Raw genomic sequence first — 20,434 nt, forward strand, 5'->3', positions numbered from 1 at the left:
AGCATTGCCCCAGATTTTGCAGGGGTTTTTGACATCATTATCCCTCTGAAACTGACTGCAACTTTAGGATTTAGTGCACGGGCAGATTAACGCAGAAATCCGGAAGTTGCGGTCTGTCACTCACAGCGCTGTGGACCATCTCCCCGCCGCACTTCCACCACCATCCCCCCACCCCACCCCAACACTCCGAGTCAGCAATCAGTGATATCAGTTGACGTGGCAAGAACTTTCCTTTTCCGCTCGCACATCGCTGTTAGAAACTCAATAAAGAGTTATACCTTGTTCAATCAGATATAGCTGGGTTTTTAAGTGATCTGAATAATAACTATTGCTGAAGAAGAGATCTGTCCCTGAAAAAATAAATTCCATATTTGTAGTGTTCTTAAATGTCTCCATTATAATTAATTTTTTTTTAAAGTCATGATTTTTCAGTTTCTACTCCCCCCCCCCCCCCACCCCCAAGTGTATGTGCGAATCTTTATTTTGCTCTGTAAAACTTTTAGGAAAGTTATTTGATTTTGGTGCTTTTCGTTGCCTGGTTGGATGTGAGAATTCTTTAATGTGACTGGCTGCTTGGACAACTTGATAACATCACTGCAGCTCCAGGTTGGGAATCGCCATTAAACGACGGTACAATCAATTGCATGTTGAGAGTGTTCAAGTTCTCGCCACAGAGATCGCTGGATCTCCCAGCAAGGCTTTCTTTGAGGTCAACGGTGAGCACCCTTTCCTCGCAGTTGATTGCAAAATCCAGGCCAATATGTCCTTAGGCTTCTACTGTACTGATTCAGATTAAGCAAGTTATTCAGTTCATCTAGTTACATCAAAAATAATAGTCACCCCCCCATTACTGCATCCAATTGTCTTCTGAACGATTTGAATGGGATACACTGCAGCAACTTGCCAAAACTTCTCAAACTCATGGCCTCTACTACCAAGAGGAGCTAGGGCAACAGGTATATGGGAACACCACCACCTCCCAGATGCCCTCCAAGCCACATACCATCCAGATTTGGACATTTAACACAGTTTCTTCGTCATTACTGGTTAAAATCCTGCAAGTCCCTACCTAACAGCTTTGTGAGCGTACATTCATCACACAGACTGCAGTGGTTCAAGAAAAAAGTGGCTCACCACTAACTTGGCAAGGGAAACTAAGGATGGGCAATAGATGTGGGCCTTGCTAGCGATAACCAAATCTCAAGAATGAATTAAAAAATTGGAATTTTTACCTCCATTATCCTAATCAGAAAATGATTCTAGATAGTAATCATTCTTTGTGTGAAGATCTTCCTGAGAAATAGTTCTTTGTTCATCACTGCTCTGCAATGACTAAATATGGAAATGTTGAGTCTACAATCATTCCCAGATCGCCTTCAAATCTTGCCCAACCAGTTTAATATCATTCGCTGAGTATGTATCTCTATTGGTTTCTTCCAGTGTGTAATACCTTATACTTATACCTTTTGCTATAGTTCTGTTCAGTTGCAAATGTTCCATTGTGGTCCTGAAACCAGATCATTTAACAGTTGAACCAAGCACCAATCCCTGCCCCAGTCCATACACCAACATTACTCACTTAAATAGTAGCTGCTACTTCCTTTCTTTCAGTCGACGATTTCCTATCCTCTTCAAAATTTACCTGACATCCACTGCCTAATTCCATGTGGAACTTTATGAAAGGGTATCACAACTGGGGTTTCCAACACCACTTCTACAAAAAAGTCAAGATGTTGAGTCAAGCAGCTTCTTCTAAATCAGTGCCATTTATTATCTTATTTTCATATAGGTAATCCTTAAGTTAATTCCTAATGATCAATTCCATTATTTCATCAGTCACTGGTGTCAAGCCAACGGGTCTATAATTATCAGGCTTCATTTTTACTGACTTTTTTTGAAAATATGCATCACATTGGCTTGCTTCAAATCCCATGGGTCCTCCTCTGTAATGATTGGTTCCTTCATAATGACCATCAATACTACAAATTTCAACCCTCGACTCACTTCCACTTATAAGCCTTGGGTATATTGAGCAGAATTTTCATCTGTGACAGGTTCATCACCCGCTGCAACCCAAAACAATTTCCTGGGTCAGGGGTCACTGGGTATGCAGATCAGGATCCCAGCTTCACAGAAGAAGCTCCCAGCTTCTGGCCATGGTTATGCAGTAATGCTATAATGGGATACCTGCTAGAGTGCAAGACAGAATGCAGCGAATGTTAAAGAGGGCAGGAGTGCATGAAAGACCTTCCAAAATCAATTTAAGGCCTCAGACTGAGCCAGCACCCAAACAAGCCAGAAGCAAGAGAGAGGTTCTCATTACAAGGCACTTTCCCTTCAAAAGTGTCTTTAGCAGGCTTTCTGTTGCTGTCTCACTGCCCACCGTCACTTCTTTCCTAGCAGTCCCTGGTATCAACTGCAGCGGAGGCAGGTTCGCCTGTCCCACACACTCTCCATTTAAATGCATTGTGCCAAGGTGCCCTCGCACAATTTCCCTTCAGTTTCTGCTGCTATACTACCCAATTATGTAGCAAACTTCAGCCCCCACTGTCCATCCCGCAGTATTTATTGCTTTGAGGCTGTCTGGAATCTCCATGTAGGTGAACTCAAAGTTATTCAGTTTAACCACAGTACCCCCCATGATGGATGGCATGGTTTTTGTGTGCTATCTAGTGAATACATTTGGGAAGTAATCAATTATTTACCTTTTAACAATTTAACTTTTTTTAGTTCATCTGTTTAGCCCGCATGCATCCCTAAGGGATCACAATTCTCCTTTGATGCCCTACCTGCTGTGAAAATGTGGGAAGAGTTTCTTCCTGTTACATTACCTCTTCTTAGAATACTCTTGTTATTGTGCTTTTACCAGATAGTTTATTTCAAAGCTCTACAGTTATCTTTGCTACATTTGTATAAAATGCATTCTAGTCATTCTAGTATGTTGGGAAACTACTTCCTTTACCTCTCAGGTGTCCCTATCATATTAAGATAGTCCATCATCTTTTCTCTAGTCTGTCATTCCTAAATACTCTAGGCTATTATGCACTGTATTCATCTCCATCATTGGCATTAACCAGGTTTTAGAAATTCCCAACTACCCCAATAAATGCAAGTTCAGTCCATATCACATGCCTTCAGCAGGAAAACCACGCTAGTAGGGAGTGCCACTCAGAAATAGAATTTCAAATTGTAGCTCCGATTCCCAGATACCTGAACCCCGTTAGCGCTACTCCTTGCTGGAAGTGCAGAATACAGAATCACCTTTGAGATATAGATCTTAATAGGTTGAGCCCATTCTTTAAAACATTTCTACTCTTATTTAGCCTATTATGGTATTACTTTTTTGGGTCCATTTTGCTTATCTCTTCCTATCATGTTCCAATTTAAATCCTTCCCCACTACTCTATTTACCATCTCTGCATTGGTACCAATCTGGTTTAAGTGAAGCCCTATCCCATCTGCATTGCTTGTCCCTGTCATAGAATTGTTTCCAATATTCTAGGAATCTGAAGGCCTTCCTTCTACATCATCTCTCGAGTATCAGATTGATGTGTCTCATCTGTTTTTTCCAACTTAGCCATCAAGAGAGTGCTATGAGATTTTGCATATTTACATTATGTGAACTAGTAGCGCTTGGTTCCTCTTTCAAAGGCTACAATGATCTATTAGATTTACTTTCACACTTCACAATGTAATCGGAACCTAGAAATGCTCAAGCCTTGTAATATTCTCCGAGTTCTAATCCTTTATTGTGAGTCCTGACATTGAGCGAATCTTCATTGCAATTAGCGACTTTGAAAACAGAAATGCTTTTTAATGGCATTTTAGATTCGTGTCTGTGGATTTTCCATCATTATAACACTCTAAGATTGTCAATAGAGAGTAAGCCAGGAAATGTGATCCTGCCTTGTTTGCTATTACACAGGAACATCTCATGATACTGCAACAAGTGGTGATTTTAATATAGTGGTATACTTTCTTACAGTACAGCTCAGGAAACAGACAAGCTGTAGACAGGAAGAGGAGATTTTCATTTCAGTTTAAGTGAGATAAAGTTTTTTTTACAGTTCATACAACTGCTGACCATTAGTCAAGGCAGCACAATCTGACAGTAATCACTTAAAATTTACATGTGTATTGTGCCTGGGATTTGGTAACAACTGGGTTTTATTTTGCCATATACTGTAAATCGTGAACTGTTCAGATAAAGCATGTGGGAGGTTAAATTGGAATCTCACACAAATTTTAACTGGAATGAGGAGAACAGAATACTTGCATACCAAAGTTCCAAAAAAGCTGAACTTTAGCAAGTCCTAATGTGCAAAATGCAGCATAAATGTCAAGAAAAAATGAACTGTTGGCATTCAACAGATATCCTTTACACAAGACTTGGAAGCCAGTTTAATTTCAATCAATTCACTTAATTCGAGAGTGAAAGCAATATGTGGAGGGCAAAATGCAATGCACAAACCCAAAGCCCACTTGTTCTGTAGAGAATTTTCTGACATTTGTACAGTTTGTTACGCTCAGAAGGGGCTCAGTATATTACAACCTCAAAACTAAGTTAGCTTAGAAGGTTTGGTGCAGACAGAAAATACTAGCTGGAAACTCAAATGACACAGTTCAGAATGACATCAGTTAAAATTACTACCAAAAGTTTCAAAATGCATGTAACAGCATTTTTGTGGAATTTCATAGATGGATCTGGGATATATCTTTGAAACAGCCAAAAAGCATAATTCCAAAATATACCAGCACACCAGTTAAGTCCAAATTGGTATAATACCTGGAGTTGTAAAATGCTGCCTTGTAAGACAGTGCAGCTGCTTTTGAAGGTCACAGTATTGGCCTCTCTAGAACATGACTATCCTCTTGTCTGAAACAATACAGCCTTCAAAAGCCCAACTTTGGCCTCACAGCTCCAGCGACCCAGGTTCGGTTCTGGGTGCTGCCTGTGACCGCGTGGGTTTCCGCCAGGTGCTCCGGTTTCCTCCCACAGCCAAAGACTTGCAGGTTGATAGGTAAATTGGCCATTATAAATTGCCCCTAGTGTAGGTAAGTGGTGGGAGAATGGTGGGGATGTGGTAGGGAATATGGGATTAATGTAGGATTAGTATAAATAGGTGGTTGTTGGTCAGCACAGACTCGGTGGGCCGAAGGGCCTGTTTCAGTGCTGTATCTCTCTATGACTCTATAACTTGACCAAAAATAATTGCAAATTAATTGGTGCAACTGATTTCCTTCAGCAGCAAAAACTCTTAAAATAGCTCCATGTATGCACACATGATTATAGGTACTAACCTGAGGCCCCCATCAAGAAACTTACAGGGTCCGACTTTAACCCATTCAAAACCAACAAACTTGCAGAGTTAAAATATGGGCTATAATCTCTCCTCTTAATACTGCAAACAGTATTCAGATTTATACAGAACAGAATGCGCACCTGCACATGTGTAGATAATGCCATGACAATTCCCACTGCGTCAGCGAACACTGCAATTAATCAGGAGGTTAAACTTCAAGAATGTTAACAAGTCAGAAGTTAAAGTGTTATCTTTGATTAAGAGAAACTTTTGAACTTTATATCTATGGAAGTAATTGAAGAACTACAATTTTATTAAAGAGGTAATTCTGGAACATTGTATTACAGGACCACTGCTGACTTTTTAATGCCAGCTTTTCAGTATGACGAAGGACCCACACAACCAGTCCATAAGTGATTTAATAGGTCTGAGCATGCTCTAATTACATTAACTACTGGGATTGCTGGAACCATAGAAATCTAGCCATAAAAACAATCTAATAGAAATGTGATCCAATTTTTACGTTTTTAACACGTGCTAACATCTTAACTGAAACTGTTTTTCCATGCACTCTCCCAAAAGACAAAATGAAATTTTTAAAGCAGTTGTGTGCCTGACTTCCCAGTACCCAAATGGCAGTCACCATTCTCACCTTCCATTATTTCCAACTCAGAAATTTCTAATAAAGACTCCACTTCTAACAACAAATTTTAATTGATCATTAGTTTTGAAATGTCACAATGCCAAGATCAGATGGTGCAGAGTTACAGAGCATAATTTCAACCTTGGGACCACTGGTTTAGATTCTGCCAATAGGAAGTAATTGCATCCCTTTGCCATCTTTAAAAGATGCTGATGTGAAATTAGTTTGGGGACAGAGTCAGCGAAATTAAACTGCTCACAATTTGGAAATACGTGAAGTGCCAGACTCAGATCGGCCAACAGGGGGATTGCAAAAGATTGCAAAAGTGTAAATGTAACACTGTCTCAGTAAGACCTCTCTTTGGAGATTAGTGTGAATCTTTTAAAAAATATTACTTTTACGCAAAGTTCACACTGCAATGGTGTAAAGGTGGCATAAAAATTGAAACAGAGTTTGCACATTTCACTAAGTTTCACTGCACTGACCCAGTGAGACCCATCCAAGGTAGTGGTCTGGAAGCAAGATATATTGTAGCAGGTTCTACTGGTGGACAGCTTGCAATCAGGGCCCAAGCTTTGTCTCACATTTTGAGTACTCCGTGCACGTGCAGTTATGTATACCCAAAATCGAGTATGGGTGGTGGGAAAATGTCCCGGGTAACTTAGAGTGCTTTGCACAATTTGGGTGTCAGAAGGCATTGTTATTCACGTGGCCAGATTAGTATTAGCAAGATAAGGGAATAAGGAACATTATAGGAAAGGTCATGCAGCAGATTTGTACTGTAGCTAAACTGAACTGGAAGTAATGAGTGCAAAATAGCAAAAGAATGTCAATTCTTTGAGTTACGCTGAGTTAGGTGATCAAAATTGGGGCACTTACGTGGGTGCTAAAATTTGCCTTAATGTCTGAAGGATAGAGAGGCAGGAGAAATGAGAGATAAGAAAGAAAAAAAAAGAGCCAGGATCCCCTCCAGACTACAACCTCTTTTCTTCTCCTACAAGTTGCTCCTTATAGCCTACCTCTTTGACATAATTTTTGGTCACTTGCAGCACAGTGTCAAATTTTGTTTGCTATTGCTCCTGTGAAATGTCTTGTGTGGCTTTACTATAATAAAAGAGCTATGTAAATGCAAGTTGTTGTAGTGGTAGAGCCAATAAAGAAATAGACCATGGTAAATCTGGTGATGAGTTAGAAATCAGAATTAGTTAACAATCTGATGGTAAGGGAAGATCTTGCAAATAGTGATCATATAATTACATTTGATATTAAGCTTGAGAGGGAGAAGAGGTTTTAAATTTAAGTTATGCACACTTTGAAGGTATGAGAAATAAAATGAACTGAACTGTAAATAGTTAAACCCATTGATAAATAGTGGGAAATATTCAAAGACAAATTTGGTACAATACAAAACCAGTGCATATCCTATTCAGGCAAACCTTCACTTTTGTAGTTAAGCAACCAGGGTCAAAAATGAGGTTAAGAGACAGTATCAAATATAGAAGAGGCTTTCACAAATGCAAGGAAAAGCAGAAAGCCAATGGGAAAAGGGATGAAAAGAAATTGCAAGGAATATCAACACTAACAGCAAAAGATTTTATAAACATATTAAGAAAAAGAAAGGAACAAGGGGGAATTTGGGCCCATTAAATACTGATGCAGATGAGACTATAATGGGATAATAAAGAAATGGCAGACTTGTTAAATGAATGCTTTGTATCCATTTTCACAGTAGAGAAAGAGGACAAAATACGAGCAGTCGAAGGGAACAAACATATGTAAAAAAGAGGAACTGATTGGGCTAAACATTTGTTCTCGTAGTGCTGCTTCAAAGCAGTGCTACATAGACTACATCGACTCCCGGGGACGGCAGCACCGCCGCCTGCTACCTGCGCGAGTTTCTCCATTAATATCAAGAGGAAACCCATGTGGGCTGCACAGGTAGCAGCCCGAGGTGCTGACTGCCCTGGTGGAATTTACTTAGACTGTGCAGCACCACTTTGAAGTGGGACTGCACAAACAAATTTTTAGCCCATTGGATTTAAGCTAAAAAAAAACAGTAATGTGGAAAGTAGTAGGCCTTAGGATAGTCAAATCTCCAGACTCAATGGTTTCCATCACAGGGTATTAAAAGAAATAGGTGAGGAAATGGCAGATCCATTAATCATAAACTTCGAAAGCTATCTAGATTTGAGAATTGCACTTTTGGATTTGAAAATTGCATATGTCACTCCACTATTTAACAAGGGAAGGAAGGAGAGACCAGGAAACTACAGACCTGTCAGTTTCACATAAATTGTGAGGGAGTTGCTAGAATCTATCAGGGTAAAGGCCTGCTCCCCAACCCGAACCCGACGGGACCCAATCTTCCGGGTCCGGCTTTCGGGCTCGGGTCGGGCCAGGGTCAGACACACACAGCAAGAATTGCAGGTAAGTGTTAAAATTTAAAAACTTATCTGACCTGCAAGTCCGGTACATCAGGAGGGAAAATCTGAGTCTGCGCAGTGAGCGTCTCAATGACGTCATCATACTCATGCTGCAGCTTCCTGAAGATTGGGAGTCGCAAGGTAAGTAAAGGGAACATTCCGGTGGTCGGCTCAGGTTGGGCGCGGGAAAAATTGGAGCGACTCGGGCCGGGTTGGGCTCGGGTCCGATGTGGTCCTGTCGGGGTTTGTTTCCCCTGACCTGAGCAGGCCTTTATATCAGGGACCGAGTGACTGAACGCTTGGATAAGTATAAGCTGAGGTTAGCATGGATTTATGAAAGGTAGGTTATATCTAACTAATTTAGTTGAATTATTTGAGGAGGTCACTCGCCTGATGGATAGAGGAGTTTTTTTGGATATTGCCTATTGGACATTTGATAAGATTCTAACACAGTGCTATCAAGCACCACTTACTCAGCAACAACCTGCTCACTGATATTCAGTTTGGGTCCCACCAAGGCCACTCAGCTCCAGACCTCATTACAGCCTTAGTCCAAACATGGACAGAACAGCTGAATTCCAGAGGTGAGGTGACTGCCCTTGACATCAAGGCAGCATTTGACCAAGTGTGACATCAAGAAGCTCTAGAAAAACTTAAAGTCAATGGGAATCGAGGGAAAACTCTTCACTAGTTGGAGTCATACCTAGCACAAAGGAAGATGGTTGTGGTTTTTGTTGAAGGCCAATCATTTCAGCTCCAGGACATCGCTGCAGGAGTTCTGCAGGTTAGTGTCCTAGGTCCAACCATCTTCAGCTGCTTCATCAATGCTCTTCCGTCCAACATAACATCAGAAGTGGGGATGCTCGCTGATGACTGCAGTGTTCAGTACCATTTGCAACTCCTCAGATATTGAAGCAGTCTGTGCCCACATGCAGAAAGACCTGTCTAATATTCAGGCTTAGGTTGATAAGTGGCAAGTGACATTAGGCTATACAAGTGCCAGGCAATGACCATCTCCAACAAGAAAGAATCTAATCATCTCACCTTCACTGAATAGCCCACCATCAACATCCTGGGGGTTACCATTGACCAGAAATTTAACTGAACCAGCCATATAAATACTGTAGCTACAACAGCAGGTCAGAGGCTGGGAATTCCATGGCAAGTAACTCACCTCCTGACTCCCTAAAGCCTGTCCACCATCTACACGAAACAAGTCAGAGGTATGAAGGAATACTCTCCACTTGTCTGGATGAGTACAGCTCCAACAACATTCAAGAAGCTCGACACCATCCAAGACAAAGCAGCCTGCTTGATTGGCACCCCATCCACCATCTTAAATATTCACTTCCTCCACCACCGGCACACTGTGGCATCTACAAGATGCACTGCGGCAACTTGTCAAGCCTCCTCCGACAGCCCCTTCCAAACCAATGACCTCTACCACCTAGAAAAACAACGGCATGAGACACATGGGAACACCATGACCTGCAAGTTCCCCTCCAAGTCCCTCAACATTCTGACTTAGAACTATATCACGTTCCTTTACTGTTGCTGGGCCAAAATCCTGGAACTCACTCCCTAACAGTACTGTAGGTGTACCTACACCATATGGACTGCAGCGGTTCAAGAAGGTGGCTCACCATCATCTTCTCAAGGGCAATTATGGATGGGCAATAAATGCTAGCCTTGCCAGTGACACACATATCCCAAGAAGGAATAAATAGAAAAAAAAACATTTTTAGCAAAAAAAGTGCATAGAATTGAGGTAGCCTTGTAACATGGCTTGGGATAGGAGACAGACAATAGGGATAAAGGTAATGTATCCTGATGTGATAAGTGGTATTCCCCAGGGGTTTATACTGAGCACACTCCTTCTCATCCTAGATATAAATGACATGGATGAAGTAATAGAAAGTTGTGTATCCATGTTTGCAGATGACACAAAGTTAAGAGGCACAGTAAGTTGTATAGATGCAAGCAGGAAGTTACATGGAGGGATAGACAGATTAAATGAGTGGGCAAAACTGTGGCAGATGGATTTCAACAAGGGCAAGAGTGAGGTTAAATCACAATATTTTATTAAAGGTGAGAAGACTAGAATCTGTGGCATACAAAGGGATTTGGACATTCAGGTACCCAAATCACGAAAAACTAATGCACAGCTATAAAAAGTAATCTATAATAAAGGCCTGCTACCCAACCCGAGCCCAACAGGACCCGACGACACTTCTCGGGCTCGGGTCGGGTCGAGTTGCACTTCCAGGTCTGGCATTCGAGCTTGGGTCGGGATGGATTGGACATGCTCTATCACAGGTAAGTGGCTCCACTGTTAACTTAATTTTTGGACTAGAAAGGTGGCTTTGTTACAGTTTTTTTAAGCTTGTGCAGATCAGCAACAATGAAAAACAGAAGGTAAGTTAACTGATGGTCGGGTCGGGTCCAATGTGGAAAAAAATGGAAGGACTCGGGCCAGCTCGGGCTCGGGTCAGATGTGGTTCTGTCGGGCTCGGGTCCGGTTTTTTTTGCAGAGCCGTGCAGACCTTTAATCTATAAGGATAATAGAACGTTGGCATTTATCTGGAATACACAAGTGAGGAATGATCTTTCAGCTGTACAGAGCCTTGGTAAGACCCCATTCTGGAGGACTGTGTTCAGTTTTGGGCACCAAACCACAGGAAACATCGACTGGCCTTGGAGGGATACAGCGCAGATTCACCAAATTATACTAGGACTTAGAATTAAATTATGAATACAGGTTGCAAAACTTGACTTGTACTCCCTTGAGGTTAGAGGGTTGTCAGATGATCTAACTGAAGTGTTTAAAATAATAAAGGGTTTTGATAGTTTCTCTGTATCAACCCTATTTCCTCCAGTGGGAGAATCCAAAAAAAAGAGGCACGATCTTTAGGCTCAAAGGGTTGAATTCCCAAGGCCCAGATGTCTGTCTGCACTTACACATGAAGATTAAACCTTTGGGCAAGGGCTGATTAACTGAATCCCAGCAATTCTGTGCCTTCAGGAGAGATGGGGAAGGGAGAAAATTGAAAAAAAAACCAAATTTCTGTTCTGCTGTGCTAGCACCTCTCGCTTTTAATAACAAGTATTGCAATACATGACTCACTTTCTTGATTATTGTACTTCCTTAAACTCAAGCAGCTTAAAACTCCGCTTTTTGATATTGCTCATTCTCTTGTTCTTCCTCCCAAAGATACAGTACCTTTTGGCCTTCCTGCTTTGCTGGTTTTTACATTTTACCTGAAAGCAGTGTTTTAGGATTTATCTGAAGTCTGGTCCAACACTGTCTTCCCAACCCCCAAGCCCCTCGCAGAGAAATGAGAGCCAAGAGCCAAAACATTGCAGAGATTGAAAAGAAAGAAGCAAAAAATAAAATGCAACAGTCAACCTTCTAACTCTTCAAGCACTGTAAAAAAAAATTCCAGCATTCGACTTCACAACCAAGTTAACTGATGCATGAACTCCACACATCAACCATAACATTTTAACACAATAATGAATGAGGTAACCCTATGGGTCAGAACTTACTTATGGGTTTAACCCCTCATAATTGATGAAAGATAATCTCTTTTAGAAGATATGGCTTACAGCAATTGGTGGCCATTTTTGAAAACACCATTCTTGCATGTAATTTGCCAAATTCTGCTGCACTGCAGTAGATAGTTAATCTGTTAAAATTCTGACAAAATGGAACATAGCATCTTGTACCTGATCCTTATTTTCAATCATCCTCCACCTGCTGTAAGTGATGCACAGTGTCTAACTTTACAAATGCTTCATAAAATACTAATGATAGTAGCAGCATGACCAGGAAAGACCTTATTCTATGCCAAAATGCATACCATAGCCATCTTACCTTGTGATCATACGGGGTATACGACTGAAACAGCTGGGACAGTTCCCTGGTTCTCTGCTTTTTCTGAAAGAAAAGATTGACCAATATTTAGAAACTATCCCAATAATGAATAGCACAAGAGAGACAACTAGTTATTTCTATGTATGATTTCCAGTGATTCATGTACAGTTGGCAACATGGAACAATGTATTTCTCATATCCTCCAATAATGATACAAGTGCTTGAATTCCTTCAATCAGGTTTCCCTCCCTGCCACAGTACCAAAACAGCTCTTATCAAAGTAACAAATGACATCCTATGTGACTGTGAGAAAGGTAAACTATCACTCCTCGTCCGACTCGACCTGTCTGCAGCTTTTGACACAGTTGACCACACCTTCCTCCTCCAACACCTCTCCAATTTCGTCCAGCTGGCGGGACTGCATAGACGTGGTTCCATTCTTATTTATCTAATTGTACTTAAGAGAATCAGCTTCTAGGTTTCTCTTCCCGCTCCCTCACTGTTACCTCTAGTGTCCCTCAAAGATCTATCCATTGCCCCTCCTATTTCTCATTCACGTGCTGCCCTTCGGCGACATCATCCAAAAACAAAGTGGCAGTTTCCACATGTACGCTGATGACACCCAGCTCTACATCCACCAGCACTTTTCTCGACCCTACTGCTGTCCCTAAATTGTCAAACTGCTTGTCCGACATTAAGTACTGGCTGTGCAGAAATTTCCTCCAATTAAATAATGGGGAGACTAAAGCCATTTGCTTCCAGTCCTGCAACTAACTCCGTTCCCTGGCTACCAACTCATTCCTCTCCTTGGCAATCTTCTGAGGCCAAACCAGATTGTTCACAAACTTGGTGTCATACGTGAACTTCCGATCACATATTCGCACCATCACTAAGCACCCCTATTTCTACCTGCATAACACTGTTCAATTTCACCCCTGCCTCAGCCCATCTGCTCCTGAACCCCTCATCTCTGCCTTTGTTACCTCTAGTCTTGACTATCCCAAAATGCTCCTGGCCGATATCACACATTCTACCCTCCACAAACTTGAGGTCATCCAAAACTCTGCTGCCCCTGTCCTATCTTGCACCAAGTCCCATTCACCCATCACTCTTGTGCTTGCTGACCTATATTGGCACCTGGTTAAGCAAACCCTTGATTTTAAAATACTCATCTTGATTTTCAAATGCCTCCACGACCTCACCTCTCCCTACTTCTGTAATCTTAAGTTGCTCAAACCTCTGAGATATCTGTGCCCCTCTAATTCTGGCCTCTTGATTCTCCTCGATTTTAAGCACTCCAGCATGGTCGCCATGCCTTCATCTGGCAAGGCCCTAAGCTCTGGAATTTCCTCTTTAAACCTCTTTGCCTCGCTTTTCTCCTGTAAGATGCTCCTTAAAACCTACTACTTTGATCAAGCTTTTGGTCATCTACTCTAATATCTCTTCGTGTGGCTTGATGTCAAATTTTGTTTTATACCCCTTCTGTGAAGTGCCTTGAAACATTACATTTTGTTAAAGGCATATATAAATACAAGTAGTTGTGGTACAAAGTTCAGAACTGACTCCAAGAATGCATTCTTTGTGAAGGTTTCAATGCAACCTGGAATCAGATTGTTCATGATAGATGTCAAGGTGAATCAGAAAAATTCCAGTAATAAGATAGCAGTTTATTTCACTTTAACAGAAGTTTGAAGAAAATACAGAAATTGAGAAAATGACTGCTCCGAGTGGGTTTTACAGTTTTCTTTAATTCAAAATCAACAGATAGAGACTAGATACATGAGACTGATTACAAGATAGTAGTATGATGGTGTTAGGACCGCGGCGGGAGCAATGCACTGTTAATTCAGTCCGGTCACTCCACAGGTCGCAGCATATTTATTAATTTTCACGAAAATTGGAAAAACAGCCAAATTAAACACTCTAGTATCCCCAGAATGAAACAGACCAAACCAGGTATCTTTAGACAACAAATTAACAATTTATTTTAAAAAATCTTAAACACTATTAAAATGTCTATGGCTAAAGACCTTAGAACTTCTCAATTTAATCTAACTCCCGCATTCACGCACCTGCATTCAAAAATAACAAATAATAGGTTTTTAAAAAGATAGTTTTTAAGATTAACTGTCTGGTAATAATAAATAACAAATTAGAAAGGCTTTACGTTTTACGTTCCTGGTGAATGAGGTCTTCTAAGGTGAAGATAATCAAAGTTCACTCGAAGTCTTTATCTGGATTTGATGAAAATACTCTGTTCTTGATAGGCAAGCAGTTCGGCTGCAGTAGCATTAAACAGTTCTTTCAACGATGAGCACAGCAATACAAATAATTTGTTAAAAAAGAAAAGCTTTTCTTCCTTACTCAAGCAATTAACTTAGCTTGTAGCTTTGTAAAATTTTTCTTGAGAGAGAATAAAACAGCTCCTTTTCTCTTCAGTTCCTCGCTGGCAAGTTTCTCAGAACCAACTGGTTCAAAACGGTTTCTGTCAGTTCCACACACAGTCAAAATGGACACTTCATACCATGTGACCTGCTGTTGCTCAGGGTAATCAAAATACACTGTGGTACACTGTGTCTCCAGAATGTTCTCTAAAGGTGCACTTTTTAAAAAACGTCTTAAAGGCACACACAATTTTTTTAATCCGAGGAGAAAAAATAATACAAGACCGTGACAATGGTGAGATTCAGATGGTGTTGTTAATCATAGGAGCAAAGATCAAATGGTTTTTAACAAACATTCGAACTCAGAATGCTGCCTTGATATTACTCTAGGGTATTAAGAAATATATAAAATACCAAATGCATCAATAGATGGTTTGTGACTCCATCAGTTGAAATTATTTCGAAAAACATAAAATAGGTGTTAATTTTGTGCCAACTGTCACAACCTAACCAATGTGATTGTTACAGAACTCCAGCACAACTTCAATGCAAGCTTCAGAACCAAGCACTGCACAAATCAAACTGTAAACTGCATGCGATGTCTACACAGCTTCACACATCTATTGCATTAACATTTTCACAATGCAATAATTTAAATTGGTATTTAATACTATAAACATGCATCAATGTGTTATGAAAAGAAGATAGATTTGCTGGACAATAATGTTTGTTTTCAGGATGTAGCCAATACTGCTAATGTCAGCATTTATTACCCATCTCTAATTGGTGGTGGTGGGTCTCCTACTTGAAGCATTACAGTACTTGTGGTTATGTGCTCCACAATGGTGTTAGATAGGGAATTACAGTGACAATGAAGTCACACCAATCTGTGTCCAACTCAGTGGTAGCGGTCTCAGGGGAAGGAGATGTTGTTAAAGTCAGTTTGGTGAGTTGCTGCAGTGCAAACTGTAGATTGTACATACTGCAGCCATAGTGTGCTGATGGTAGAGGGGAGTGAATAATGAGTCCAGTAGCAGGGGCACTCATCAAAACAACTACTCGATCATGGATGGTGTCAATCTTCTAGTGTGTTATTGCAGCTGCACCTATGCAGTACCATTATCAGTTGGCTACTCTACCCTCTGTAGGACAATTGTGCCCCTTTAATAGAAATTATATCCTGACTACTTCATAACCTTCTTCGTGGATTACAAGTAATTGAAAGTAGACAAAACATTTTATGAAATGTTACAGGCTTGTGACCCTTCATCAGTTAACTCTGTTTCTCTCCACACGGATGCTGCCAGACCTGTTGAGTATTTCCAGCGCTTTCTGTTCTCATTTCAGAGTTCCAGTATCTGCAGTATTTTCCTCTTCAAACAGTTTATGAAATGGCTTGTACATTCAACATGGAATCCACAGTCAAATACAAAACTATGTGCAGAATTTTAACTTTTGGACCCACTTGCAGCAAGGGAGGCCGGCAGCAGGTTGGGAACCTAAAAGTTTGTAAAGCGGGTTTTGCTGTGGCTTTTTAACTCAGCCACAGCATTAGCATCCTGCTTCCAGGTTTTCTGACCAATTGCAGCGGGTGGGCGTGATCACAACCTGGACATGACCGTTCAAGGCTCTATTTAAAGGGACACCGGAAAGTGGCAGAATAGATCCATTCTGCAATTGTTAGGAGAGAGACAGCAAGTACACTGATGGAGTATCAATGTGGAAAGGCAGCTGCCCCCACAACTCCAACCCTGTCCTCTGAGGCATCAATAAGATCATGCAAAGAAAAGTATTGTTCCTTTCAAGATAGAAAGGAGAGATCAGCCTCCGAAACCAAGCAGGCACAGCTGGAAGTGGCTGTGGAGGTGAGCAGCAGGAGTGTGGTCCCCTGTTAGTGTATATAGTGCTCTCAAGATGTTCAATAATCTCATCAAGGGAGGAATGGTGAGTGAGATGCCACATTCAAATGCCAACCCTCTCCCGGCATCCCCAGCCTTATCCTGCACAGCAGTCCTCAGACCAACACATCTTGCAGCTCCATCCATTCCTCTCTCTCTCTCTCAAGGCACCTCTTCACATCCCAGTCTAAACAGAGTCACCACTGACATGTACCCTCATCTAATTCATGTCTTTCAACTCCCCCAGCTCCTTCCAGCATCATGCACGAGCTGGTGATGGAGGAGGACCAGGACTTCTGAGAAGAGGTCATACGCTCTGAGGAAGCACCATCACACAACTCATGTGCACTCTCCATCAGCTCAGACACACACGCCTTGGTGTGGCGTCCAAGTCAGGTAGCTGGGTTGCTACCTGGTGAGCATCACTATACAAGTCAGCAGGAGCAGGTGTTGGGGACAGGTACATCAGTAGAGAATCCCTGACTGAGGGTGCAGGACACTCCAAGCTCTGCTCAGCTGGATGCAGATGCTGTGCTTCAGGGGTCATTGACCAAGAGGATTATTCTTTAAGAGCAGCAGAAAATGTGTGGTTCTGTCAGTATTTCCAGAGGCACTGCACACCATTGGAGAGAGTGTGAAGGACTCCATTTCGACCATAAGTGCATTATGTCTCAGACCTTTGCGCTGATGTCCATCCTCCTAGGGGCAACAGTGGCCAACCCACTTGGAGCATCAGACACGGCAGGCAACTGAGTGCATGCTGGCCCATAGACTGGAACAAAGCCTTGGTATAGCTATTGAGCAGCTCACTAAGTGCAGCAAAGTGCAATCCAGCTCTTGGCTAGCAGGAAACTGCGGGGTGAGCCATGAAAAAGAAGATGGAGAAAGGGCATATGAAAGTGGGGACTCTGCTCAAGGCGCTCCGACTCCTCCTCTCTTGTCCCCCCAACCGTCAGTCAGAGCCCCACATACTGACTCCTGCGCCAGTGACAGCATCTGCCCATGCACAGGTGTAGGTGGGACACTCTTTGGTGGGGCCATCATGGGTTCCAAAACCCAGGGGATGTCGACATGAACATTTCAGCAGTCAGAGCTGAAGAACGAGCAGCCTGCTTCTAGCTCTGAAGCCACTGGGGCAGCACCACGTAGAAGTTAAAGGAAAAGGAAAAGAGAGACTTTGTTGTGTTAATAGGGAAATCACTTGGATGTTTAAAAGTGTGTTAATGTGTCAATAGCATTGCCAACATTTATGCACCATAAACTTTATTTCAAGTCTCCACTGTTGATTCATCTCCATTGTTGTCTCTCACCTGCCAAGTGGACGCCAGTCTTCAGGTAAATGGCAAGAATTGAAGACGAGCAGTGGGCGTCAGTGAGATGGAAGGATTACTGACTGTGCGAATGCTTTGTGTTGGGGCGGAGCAGTGTGCAGTGGGTTCAGCATTGGTGAGCTATATGGCTCCACAGCTTTAGGTTAGCTGAATTATGGCTGTATGTGTTTGCCCCAGGCATCCCTAGCAGCTACGTGAGCAGCTGCAGAGACCCTGATCACATTAGATTTCTGCTCCTCTTCCTCCAAACATGCAGCATGGTCATAACCTTCTTCCTCCAGCAGCTCTAGTCTTTTCTGCTGTGCTATTGTGTGCAAGGCACAGCACACCACTATCAGTCGGGACACCTTTGCTGGTGCATACTGAAGGATGTTCCCAGATCTGTCCAGGCACCTGAATCACATCTTCAGCAGATCAAAATCAAGGAAGTCCAAGGTAAAAGAAATGGCCTCCAAAGTCTTGGAAATAACCTCCATAGCAGTGAAAGCACACACTGACAAGTCCTGTGAGCAAAAGCCTTTCACTTAGGCAAAGAAGCATCTGTCATATCTCAGTATTTAAAGGCTTTCCAGCCTGTCAATTTCAGAGCCCCTTCAATCCATGCTGTGTTCTTGCCTGTCGACCCAAGTGAGTTTCAGACGGCCCGGGAAACCCATGCGCTGGTAGTTAAAGTTAGAATGCAGGGTTAAATCTTCAGTCAACTGCCTTTTTGAATATTTAAATCTCAAACCTGCCTGTCCACGGGGGTTTCCCACATTACACGAAACACGCACTGGTTAAATGCGGAAGTCGGTGGGTTCATGTTGGGTTCCCAACATGCCAGCTTTTTTTTCCTTCTTTAACCCATCTGCACGTACCCACAACCACACCCTCCTTGCAGGTTAAATGTTCCCCCTATGTGGCTGTAGTATATAGGCACTGGCGGGGCTTGAAGCTTGGGGTTTGTTTCCTGTCCTGCGATTAGGGCATTTAGGATTTATAGTCAAGAAACGCAAGTCTTAAAAACCTTAAAATTCAAACAAATAAAACCGGCGCAGGAAGTAGGAAGCAGTCAGCACCATGAAAAATGGGCAGCTCTGGGACTCGGCAGCATCCAGGCAAAAAGCAGGGGTTTGTCAGCTGTTGTGTTTCCTTCTATCCTTCAAACACTAACTCACCAATCACTCAAATAGGACTAGTAAATTATACTGTGAGTTCTTTATTTGATGATTACAGTAGCACATTCACATTGCTGCAGAGCTCTTACTAGTACGTCTTGCTTGGTCAACGAACATATTCCAGCTATTGTGGCACATGAGAGACAACATCATATCCTGTCTGATGATGTATACAGATTATGGACATATCCACTTAAAGACATACTGCAACATCCCCTTCATTTCTAAAGTTCAGATTACGCACTTATAATAAACAAACAGATAATAATAAGGATACCATAACACTACCTACCTTACAGTAAAACTTAAGTGCATTGAGAGTTCAAAACTTTACGAGTTTACGAGTCTCTGAAGCGTAAAGGTGGTTTGCTAATACAACCTGACCTGGTCACAGTGAAACTCCTTTGAGATCTCTGACTGTTATCTCAGTGGTATTGATTCATAAGTGCGTTGCTTTCTTGCACAACTACATGGCATTGGTTATCTTCACCACAAACTTCCACAATACTATGTTCAAGTCTGGAGTCACATGTAGGCCAGGCCAAGTAAAGACAGGAGATTTGCTTCCCCTAAAGGACATTAGTGAACCAGATTGGTTTTTACAACAATTGACAATCATGAGATTACCTTTCTTTATTCCAGATTCATTAATTGAATTCAAATTGCACCTCTGTCATGGTGGGATTCGAACATGTTCTATTGCTGGGTGTTGCCATCTCCAATTGCCAATTGAACATCTCCCTGAGTTGACATCGATTTCTGCGTAATGCCACTCCATTTGGTGTCACCACTTCATACGATCTCATCTCTCAACAAACTTTAGATATTTCAGCTGGAAACCAGGTTCCCTCTGTTGGATGAAGAACCTAAACTTTTTGTCCTATGCTCAAACCTTGCAATTCTCTACCTGCGTGCTCGTCATGCATATCCTTCATCCTCCCCAGTTTTTCCAGTAACTCGTCTCGTACAATTGTAAACATGGAGAGGTGGTGGCTTGGAAGAGTCGTTCGGACAAACATGAGCTCAGCTGGTGAGGGTAAATTTGCATTCAATGGTGTTGCCCTTAGATGCAGCACTGAGACCTGGAAATCCTGCTTCGTTTCCTGGCATTTAATAATCAAGGACTGAACATTACAAACCATTCGCTCCGCTAGGTTGTTTGATTGATGATATTGTGGTGAGGATGAGGGAGGGACAGGGAAGGCGGTGGCGTAGTGGTATTGTCACTGGACTAGTAACCCACAGACCTAGGGCATTGCTCTGGTGACATGGGTTCGAATCCCACCATGACAGAGGTGGAATTTGAATTCAATTAATGAATCTGGAATAAAGAAAGGTAATCTCATGATTGTCAATTGTTGTAAAAAACCAATCTGGTTCACTAATGTACTTTAGGGGAAGCAAATCTCCTGTCTTTACTT

The 20,434-nt window shown here is 42.0% G+C and overlaps 1 protein-coding gene across 3 annotated transcripts in view; it reads right to left on the bottom strand.

The window, feature by feature from the left end:
- cdkal1 (CDK5 regulatory subunit associated protein 1-like 1) overlaps window positions 1-20,434 on the bottom strand; it is a 1,149,347-nt gene that overhangs the window by 236,417 nt on the left and 892,496 nt on the right. For all 3 annotated transcript variants that reach the window (XM_068056978.1, XM_068056983.1, XM_068056992.1), the window contains exon 12: window positions 12,244-12,306. In XM_068056978.1, coding sequence (XP_067913079.1) covers window positions 12,244-12,306 — 63 coding nt within the window. The remainder of the gene's footprint in view (window positions 1-12,243; window positions 12,307-20,434) is intronic.

The sequence above is a fragment of the Heterodontus francisci genome, chromosome 2, assembly GCF_036365525.1.
Source record: "Heterodontus francisci isolate sHetFra1 chromosome 2, sHetFra1.hap1, whole genome shotgun sequence".
Lineage (NCBI taxonomy): Eukaryota > Metazoa > Chordata > Chondrichthyes > Heterodontiformes > Heterodontidae > Heterodontus > Heterodontus francisci.